This window comes from Anarhichas minor, unplaced genomic scaffold (assembly GCF_050575085.1).
Source record: "Anarhichas minor isolate MPS153535 unplaced genomic scaffold, ASM5057508v1 ptg000041l, whole genome shotgun sequence".
Taxonomy (NCBI): Eukaryota; Metazoa; Chordata; class Actinopteri; order Perciformes; family Anarhichadidae; genus Anarhichas; species Anarhichas minor.
In genome coordinates, this window is record NW_027466487.1 from 1,997,204 (window position 1) to 2,007,353 (window position 10,150).

The 10,150-nt window shown below is 39.7% G+C and overlaps 1 protein-coding gene across 2 annotated transcripts; it reads left to right on the forward strand.

Moving 5' to 3' along the window:
* The first annotated feature begins 1,044 nt into the window (after positions 1–1,044).
* Positions 1,045–9,254, forward strand: LOC142969372 (retinoic acid receptor RXR-beta-A-like). Of its 2 annotated transcripts, XM_076109240.1 has the most exons (12): positions 1,045–1,204; positions 2,485–2,678; positions 2,871–3,024; positions 3,310–3,489; positions 3,899–3,952; positions 5,294–5,454; positions 5,644–5,773; positions 6,332–6,458; positions 6,966–7,007; positions 7,124–7,215; positions 7,313–7,418; positions 7,565–9,254. In XM_076109240.1, exons 2-12 carry the CDS (start codon positions 2,538–2,540, stop codon positions 7,710–7,712), a joined length of 1,335 nt encoding a protein of 444 aa, XP_075965355.1. In that variant the 5' UTR covers positions 1,045–1,204; positions 2,485–2,537; the 3' UTR covers positions 7,713–9,254. The 2 variants fall into 2 exon arrangements, with proteins under 2 accessions (XP_075965355.1, XP_075965356.1); XM_076109241.1 differs by lacking the exon at positions 3,899–3,952.
* The last annotated feature ends 896 nt before the right edge of the window (positions 9,255–10,150 follow it).

The following is a 10,150-nucleotide window of genomic DNA, read 5'->3' on the forward strand; positions in this document are numbered from 1 at the left end:
TTACATTTTATGCTCCGGACTGGATTAAAATCACTGATCAGGTCAGGTTATGTAAAAATGACCATGGATTACCTAACACATATAAATCTAAATATCTCAGTTGGTGGAGAGCATTAACAATTAATCATATGGTTGGTGGTTCAAGTGTCCATGATCACTGCACTGATCATGTAGTAATCATATTCATTCCATAAATGGGTGTGAATATACACTCACATGGATATTCATTTCTTTGTGTCTATTTATTCAAATGTGAAATGAATCCATCTAAGTAAACAAAAACATTATTGTGATATTGGGGTCTGTTGGATCCCATTTAATGGAAATGTTAACTTTTCAGGAGGCTGTGTCTAACTCTAACTACCTAGAGTTGTTTTCATAAACCAGTTGTACTGTGCTGACAAAAAGAACATTTTAAATAATTTCACCATGTGTAAAGAAAATGTAAATGCTGCTTAGTAGAAATTGTCGGACATTTCTGTACCCAGGGGTTTAAAAAGTGTTGGAACTAAATAAAAACTCTATTACATGTACAAATCATTCTTAACCCCGAAAACAAGGAAGTTCAAAGACAAGACACAAACGAATACACAAAAGAACACTATGTTAAATACTTGAGATGGTGAAATAAAAAAGTTGTGCAATACTGTATATTCCCCCTCCTGTCAGAGGCAAACGCATTCCTTCTTCTAGATGTGGCTGTCCAAGAGTTTGCTCAGATTAGGTCTGCTTTGCCAAAATGAGGTACCTGAGAGGAATCTTGTGTCAGGGTATTTACTTTACATGTAATTTTCCATTACTTCTTCCTGAATGTTTCATGTAGTGGAGTAGTTTTTTTTTTTTTTTTTAGTGCCATTTACTTAATTTCAGAACAATATAAGTTATAGCAAACAGTAAATATAATTTTATTTTCATAATTTTCATGCAGATGTTTAACTATTTCGCAACAGAAATCAGCGTGTCCACATAATACATCTCGATGCGCATATGCTGCAGGAGTGTCATATGACAGCGCTGTTATGGGTGGTCCCATGAGACATTTTGGCTCAAGGGATACTGGCACTGAGCCACCATGGCATGGCCTGTAAACAACAACAGCGTCAAGTTGAAGTAAACTGGATCTAAGTGTCGGCCTGTTGTCGCTTGGTCTGTTTACAACGAGTACCGTGAAGTTGTTTTTAACAATGCGTCGAAGGTGTGTCTGGTAAGTAATTCCAACCTTCAAACGACCATGAGCTGTTTTGTCATCAACCGCTTCCTCAGACGATCACCCTGAACCGAGCATTACGCTAATCTTAGCTATATTAGCCAAGTTAGCTGTAATTGCAGCTAACAGGCTAACGTTAATCTTAGCTAGTAAGTACGCAGAAACCACTGCGCTATTTGTGCCGATTTATTGATGTTGTTCGATGACCGTCGAGCAACCAAGCGCCGCATTTCTTGAACATTAACTGGGTATGATTATTTCTTAGTTTTACGAAACGCTACAGAATGCAAAATACGCCAGACAGACGCATGCCAAAGCTAATGTTAGCTGTCGCTAGGGGGGCTCGATCATTTATGGTTTGATGCTAATGTTAGCTTGCTCACGGTAAAAGCAAACGTAGGACCATATTGGGCGATATGTTACGGTCCATTGTACTAATTAATGAAAATAATCACGGGCTCTTGCGCGTTTGTTTGCGGTTAATAACGACAAGCTAATGTCGTTCTCCACGTAGTAACGTTTATGTCAACGTTACTGCGAATGGTTAGCAACATTGAGTAAACGTGTAACGTTATTGCGACGCCACAGGAAGCTAGCTAACAAACACTGACTAATGTAAGCAATTGTTGATGTAACGTTAGCGTACTTAAAGGTTCCTTCGGGTTGAACACGGATTCTTACACTTGCTAAATCTCAATGTGTTTTCCTCAAATTCGACCAATTTGAACAACACAAATCTTGTAAAACAATATGGATGTTGGGCTTCCTTTTAGCTAACGTTAGCTAAGAAATGGTTCCAACCATATTCCATTAGCACGTCTCTGTATGTGCGTGTCATTTAATGTGTCGGGTTGGTTTTAGGGTCTTAGTTTGGTAGATGCCTTGACGAAAGTTAATCGTGAGCAAATGTGATAGTTAACGTCACTGTGTCCTGAAACTAGGGCTACGACTCACGCTTATTATCACTGGTAACGTGATTCAATTTTTCTATAAAATGTTAGAAAACAGCGAAAAATACCATTACAATTAAAGTCCAAGGTGTTGTTTAGTCGGACCAGCAGTCCAAAAGATACCCAAAGATATTTAATTATTCAAAACCAAGGAAAACGTCCTCGTCTGTGCCAGAGACTGATGGGCAACTATCCTTGAAATATGACTTAAATGATTGATAGATTAACAAAATAGTTGACAAGTAAAACTACCAGTCACGACAAAGGCAGAGGTTATCTACAAGCTCTATCAGAAGAATTAATATTGTCCTTTTGTGTCTCCCTCAGATTGATATCCTTCAGACGGGACCTCTTCCTCCACCCTGGGTAGCTTACTAGCCATGTCCTCACAGCAACCCAACAGCTCAGCCTCCAACAGCCCCACCAACATCTTGGGTTCTCCTTTCTCAGTCATCAGTCCCTCACTTAACTCCCCAGGGGTCTCACCCTCACTCGGATTTGGACCCATCAGCAACAGTCAGGTAACTGACTGCCGTAATAGTCTGTGAATTCATGTTATGGTGGGCTTGATTCTTGTATTTACGGGATTAATCTGCTGTAGTTGTAGGGTACTGGTGTATGGGCAACATTGGATAGTGCAAAAGGTAGTGTTGTAATTTAATATGACATATAAATAACCAAAGTCATTTGTTTGGGTTGCTTTGTGGGTACAGATCTCTTCTTCAGCACCTATATCAGGGATGCACTCAATCAGCAGCTCTGAAGATATCAAGCCTCCCTTTGGCCTGAGGCCTATGCCATCTCACAGCCCTGGAATAATGTTGTCTCAGAAACGCATGTGTGTCATCTGTGGAGACCGCTCTTCTGGTGAGTGAGGGCTCTAAGAGCAGGATTAGCAGTAGTGAAACATCAGCTGTAGATGGTTTTATTTAATTTTTAGTGTGGATTATACCCTACTGTTGTTATGTTTTTGCCTGTGTTTCCTCAATATTTTGAACTAAATGGATCTCACTCCCCGTTGCTAATAAAAAATATAAAATGTTTTGTCAGGCTGTTGCCTTCACGTTGGTGTTTTGCTTGATTTTTTTTTTTTTTTCCCCAACAGCGTTTAACTTCACCTTTTTTCTGTTTTGTTATTTGTGTAATTTACAGGCAAGCACTACGGAGTGTACAGCTGTGAGGGTTGCAAAGGTTTCTTCAAACGAACTGTGCGCAAAGACCTTAGCTATACCTGCAGAGATAACAAAGAGTGCCTGGTCGACAAACGCCAGCGCAATCGCTGCCAGTACTGCCGCTACCAGAAGTGCCTGGCCATGGGCATGAAGAGGGAAGGTATGCAAGCAGCAGGGTTGCATTAGAAATTAAAGTTCATTTTGAGAGCCTGTTTGGCTATTGAAGGTTTAGCAACACGTTTTGTCGCGAGTTGTCATACATGCAACTATACAAAGGTGACATACATTGGAGTTTTCAGCAACATAGAGTTAATACACATTTTTAGAACCATTTAAACATTGGCAGTCAATTCGATTTCTTAGAATGACTAATTATGCTAAAGGACGCCCACTTAAATTGATTAGGTAATATTGGATTACTACTATTCCTGGCGTAGGTGAGGGTGGATGCTTGATTAGATAAGATAAAGAGTAGAGACGAGTGTATTGGGGCTGGTTTATATAACTAACCCCTCTCCATCTCTTCTCTTCATTTTCTCCTATTCTACCCTTTCTCCATCTTTCAATAGTGATCAAACATGTAAAGTGGATAAAAGAAGATGGAAAAGATGAGGGATGGATGAGTATGACATGAAATCTTAAAGATATTGTATTTTTATGTTACTTATAGAATTAGCCTGTTGTATTAGACATGCAAAATTGTCCCCTGGAAGATTCTTGTGTGAAAACGTACCCCAGAAGTGATGGAGAGCGAGGATTGCTGTGGCGTAGTGCCTTGTGAGGATAGACTGCTCTGTAAAGCGAGCAGCCAGACAGCAGTCATTCTCTGCTGTGTGACTGTATTTTAAATCCGATGGAGTCGATCGGTGTCGAAGCAGCACGAGGTGTCTAGTTAAGGCCGCAAGGTCAGTTTAAAGTATCTTATATAAAAGATACATGTGTTATGAGAGGCGCTGCCTCTTCACTAGGTCTGTGCAGCTCCAGATGTATGCACATAATATTTGTACACTGCTCTGCCACCAGTTAAATCACCATGTCCGTTTGTAATGGCTGCACTTTGGTCAGTGTCTGATCTGCTAGTGAGATGGGTAGATTATAAGTGTTCATCAGGTCTGTTGTTTTTTTTCCTGATTTGATTGAGAGAAGTCAGAATATATTGGATTAGACAACAGTGCCTGTTCTTCCACCTCACTGAGATCACAGTCTCCTTTTGGGTTGCTGTAGACAACATAGAATCTCTCTCTTTTTTTACTGCCATTACGTTTTTAACAAACCTCACCTGCTAGTGTCCGTTGTCCTCATTGAGCGTTGTGCTGTTAAGACAGCACCACTCTGGAGTGATGCTGCCATTTCACGTGGGGTGGGAAAAACAATAGATTGTTTTAGATGCATTGTTGTTCTGTCTTTAACAATTTAGTATTCGATTTAGTTTCATTAAAGTAATGCATGTAAGCTAACTGGCATGTTAATAACAAACTCATGCATGTGACCTCAACCTGCCAGTTACTTTACTTCTGCTGATAATGGAAGTAAACTCATCTGTCTTTTGTCATGATGGATATTAATTATGTTATTGTGAGTGTACTACACAGTAGAACAACTATGGAAATGAAACATGTTCAAAGATACTTTGAGAAACATTTTAACTCCCTGAATTAGAATGAAATATTGAGGAATGTACCAAAGATTGCCCACACTGCAGTTTAAATTGATAGCAATCCGCTGAATTCAAATCTATTTTTGCTGTTATGATTATAGTTTTTGTGAAGACGGCAGATCATTTGAATTTGACTTTGTTAGTGCAGCAAAAACCCTGCCAACAGATAGGGTATTTTGCATAATATCCCTCTTCAACCCATAAATTCATCACTTTTCATTTTATTCATTCTTCAGTATTTATCATCATCTCATTCCTTGTATCCACCCCCTCCCACCACTGTTTCCTTATGTCTCGTCTGACGCAGCGGTCCAGGAGGAGCGCCAAAGGAACAGAGAGCGTGAAGAGGGGCTGGAGTTCAGCGTCGGAGTGAATGAGGAGATGCCCGTCGAGAAGATTTTAGAGGCAGAAACTGCTGTGGAGCAGAAGACCGAGCTTCACTCTGATGGTGGTTCTGCAGGCAACTCGGTGAGTGGTTCCAACACGGCAATCAATCGATTTATACAAGTCACTGTGTTTTGCAAAAGCATGGTGGCTTTGGGCCTCTTGTCATTAGAATAACCTAATTAAAAACATGCTCTGATGTACAGGCTTACTGTTATTGCTGGAAGTTTTGGACGTACAACTTATAAAACATGATCTATTGTTTGGTTTCAGCCCCATGATGCAGTTACCAACATCTGTCTGACTGCGGACAAACAGCTGTTTGCCTTGGTGGAGTGGGCAAAGAGAATCCCTCATTTCTCTGAACTGCCCCTTGATGACCAGGTCATCCTCCTGCGTGCAGGTACAATTGAGCAAAAGAGCGACTCATTTGAAACTGCAGCTTCCAACTCAACATGGCCATCAGCTCCGCGTTATGTCTTTGCAAGTTTATCAGAGGCAGATTATCAACAATGCCAAGGCCAAGGACACTGGGGGGGCTTCCCTAAAGATAGTGCTGTGCAGAAGTTCTTCTTACATTTAATTTGCACATATGGAAAACTCTAAAATTAACCACACAGTGTTAAAAGTAAGAACACAAGGAAATAATTAAAGCCTGTTTGTTAACCTTTTGCTGCTTTTACATCAAATCTAAGATAGAAAGCAACTCCAAGGCAACTTGAATATTAACATCTGTGAAAACTCCAAGCGATGGTGATATTGTTGAGTTTTTTTTGTCTGTTGATGTGTCAGGGGCACAATGGTGGACAGAGTTCAGGTTCCAACCTCAGGATGGAATTTTGCACAACTCAAAGACTTCTCCTTTAAAACAGCTTTTCATTGTGGGTGTAGTTTCACCTTAAGAACCACTGAAAGGTTTTGATATTGTTACTGACCAGGTTAATTGTATCTCATCCGTCAGGGTGGAATGAGCTCCTCATTGCCTCGTTCTCCCATCGCTCCATTGGTTTGAAGGACGGAGCTCTCCTGGCCTCTGAGCTGCAGCGCGACAGTGCACACAGCGCAGGAGTTGGAGCAATTTTCGACAGGTGCAACTATAGAGACACAAAACTGCCCCGCATACTCAAAAATATATTGCAACTACCGTATTTTCCGCACTATAAGGCGCACTTAAAAGCCTTTAATTTTCTCAAAAAACGACAGTGCGCCTTGTAATCCGGAGCGCCTTATATATGGATCAATTGGTTAATTGGTTGATCCATACTGGTTGTACACGGCGCTCTGTCAAAATGTTTCAGTACGACTGGTAAACTACAAAGCCGCACCGCGGTAAACACCGGTACTGTGCTTACTCCTAGTCCAACACCACTTGTGTGTATAAAGACCCCAAAATGGCACCTTTCAAGAGACACGCTTACGACGCTATTCTATTCTATGCGCCTTATAATCCGGTGCGCCCTATATATAAAAACAGTTCTAAAATAGGCCATTCATTGAAGGTGCGCCTTATAATCCGGTGCGCTTTATAGTGCGGAAAATACGGTAATGCCTTTTGTCTAATTTTTCTGTGTAATAACTGGTTTTATTTAACACAGGGAGAGCGTGCAGAGTGCAGAGGTCGGCGCCATATTCGACAGGTAATCTTCCACTTTTATGATATTTATGTTTGAGTCAACGAAAGGAGTGTAATTTTCTCATTATGCTCGTTGTATTTTACACTCTGAAACCTTTTCCAAAATGTCTCATTATTTAGGGTTCTCACCGAGCTCGTCAATAAAATGAGAGATATGCAAATGGACAAAACGGAGCTGGGCTGCCTCCGAGCCATCGTCCTGTTCAACCCAGGTTTCTATGCAATGCTGATATCTAAAAAAAAAAAAAAAAGTATGTATTGTTAAGCATCTCACACCTGAGTGAATGCACTGTCTATATTTCCTTGCAGATGCTAAGGGGCTGTCCAACACTGGCGAGGTGGAGCTCCTCAGAGAAAAGGTCTATGCATCATTGGAAGCCTACTGCAAACAGAAATACCCAGAGCAGCAGGGAAGGTGAATGTCCTCCACGATCACAAGCTCGGCTTGTTTTTCACTCTACTGCATCCGTGTGACGACGTAGAATGTCAACGTCAAACGTGATTTGGTTCATCGTTCATCTTGTCCAACTAAATGATGCCTTTTTTCTTAACTCGTTGCAGGTTTGCTAAGCTTCTTCTTCGACTGCCAGCACTGCGATCCATTGGCTTGAAGTGCTTGGAACATCTTTTCTTTTTCAAGCTGATCGGTGACACACCTATTGACACTTTCCTCATGGAAATGCTTGAAGCTCCCCATCAGTTGTCATAAATAGGAAAGGCGTACTGTGGTTAGGTTGAGATAGCTGAAGTCTGGGAAGCTGGAGTGGGACTGGAGTGGCACTTTAAGTTCTTTGAAGATTTGTCAATTTGTCTCACTGCTGTCTGGGTTACACTATTTTACTGCAGCACAGATTTGCTCTTCAGACCAAACCGAAGGCTTGGCACGATCTACAAGCTGGTGCTATATGTTGAAATAACTTCATGAGTAACTATGGTTTAAACAAAACAAAAAAGTATTTTTTAAAATGTAAACATATACATATTTCCCTCACAGGAGCTATAATTTGGGTATAACTTTTTATATAAGCTTTTTAGACAAAGTCTAACATCAAGCTTCAGTTGTTTCTCCAACTGAACTGATCCCCAAAACCTATTTTTTAAAAGGAAGGCAACCTGAATCATGTGTATGCATTAAGGAAGTAGTCTTCTCTTTTTTTATCATTTTTAAATCAAGCCAGCTCTAAAAGAATATAATTGTACCAAACAGTCACCTTGAGCGGTGTCCGAACGCAGCTCTGAGTTTACTTGTATCCATTGCAGAAGATTAAATCCTAACGGTGACCCTGTGATAGAAGACGAGTCGGCGGTCGACGCTGTCCGGTTCGACTTGTCCGTGTTGATTGAGGGATCAGCTTTATGTGTCTGGTAATATACAGTTAGTGTTGTTTACTTCTTTGCCATTTTATAAATCGAATCACTTTGTGGTTAACGATTAAACTGCACTGCACACTTGCTATGTACTATTTCTAAAACACTTTTAAAATATTGCCTGGCCTTTAAATAGTCAGGCGTATGTATTTTGGTGCTATTTCAGTAATAATTTGACATAAATTGCAGATGCACACCAAGCCACAAACCTAAGAAAATATGCAAAACTGAAAATCCCTTTGTTAATCTTTGTTAAAAATGTAGCAATATAAAATGTTAACTGCATAAGAGCTTTCTGCCTGTCAGTCATTCAGGGGTTTTACTAAGTAAATCGTGTCTGGTGGAAAGGGAATACTCCATTTTGTAATTTATCTATACAATTCAAAGGTACTGTGCAAAAATGATTGTTCAGGGAAAATGTATATTGACAAATTTGAATTATGATCAGGATATACAATTCTATAATTCTTAATATGTGCCCTTGTCTTTAGTTATCAGCTAGAATAAAGCAGAACATGTCTTGGGTTGCACTGGATTTGCTGAGACTGTTTCAGCTGATTTTTATTTTTTGTGCTTTTTTTTTTTTTTATGCTCAATTGTGTTCTCCGACCTCCCCCCCCCCCCCCCTTTTGTAGGTAGTTGTGTTGTTTGTCGTTATGTCTCCGCAATTTATTAAAAGCAAACCATAATCACATTTAGATCCATAACACCTGTGGAAGTATAGGAATTGTAAACAAGACCAAGTGAGGTCTGTATGACGGCCATGTGTAAACCCCAGATGAGCTATATTGGTAAGCTTGTCATCAACCTCTATATGCTCTTCAACATAAAGTGACTTGAAGCATGGGTGGTGTGGACTGAAAATAAAGAGGCGTAAGTTTTATTTTGTCTACTTTTTCTTCCCCAGCAGTGTTGGATACTTATTTATGCAAAACCATACAATTGAAAGGTCGTAAAAATAGTCATAAAGATGTTTTAATGAGCCTTCTATTGTATTTGTTACATAGCATCTTTTTTTTCTTCGTTTTTGACATATAATTGAGTCTAAGGTGCTGAATGTCCATCACAGTGGATAGATTTACCTTGCCACGATATCAACTGAAATGATATTTGTTTATGTAGCCGAGGCTGCTTCAACTTGCTAGCACATCAGTAGTTTCAAAAATGAAACTGGGAAAACAGAGCGTGACAAACTGAGATGGCCAGTAATGCCAGTTGAACTACACATGGATTTGTCCAGGTCTAATTTTAAATGAACAGGCAACGGGATGCAGCTAATGTGCATATCCAATCCGTACCATACTCAGACTTTTAATGACATTCTAAACTAGGATTTTATTTTGTGACATGCGATGACATTTTATGACGCACAATCCTACGATTGTTTTATGCATGACTTTTTAATGACTTACTAAACTATGTTTACAACAAACAATTTTTGTGACATGCTATAGTATAGTCCATAGTGTGAAATACTAAACTATAGATGGACATGGCATTATATGAATACTAAATGACTTTATTTTGACATTTTCGTCATGCTATACTATGACTTTTTTACAACTTTTTTTGACAAACTATATACTAATACTGGATTTGTTGAGACTTTTTAGGCAGGATTTTTGTGCTTTTATGATGCTCAGTTATAATTTCCAACCGGGTAGCTGTCTTGTTCATCGTTGTCTTTGCAGTTTATTCAAAGCACACCATAGTCACATTTAGATCCATAGCACATGTGGACGTATAGGAATTTTAAACAAGACCAAATGAGGTCTGTCT

Bases quoted from the DNA above. Each gene is read 5' to 3' on its own strand.
- LOC142969372 (XM_076109240.1), top strand. From the start codon at position 2,538: ATGTCCTCACAGCAACCCAACAGCTCAGCCTCCAACAGCCCCACCAAC. The intron at 3,490-3,898 runs GTATGCAAGCAG...ATCTTTCAATAG, and splicing joins CATGGGCATGAAGAGGGAAG to TGATCAAACATGTAAAGTGG. The intron at 6,459-6,965 runs GTGCAACTATAG...TATTTAACACAG, and splicing joins GTTGGAGCAATTTTCGACAG to GGAGAGCGTGCAGAGTGCAG.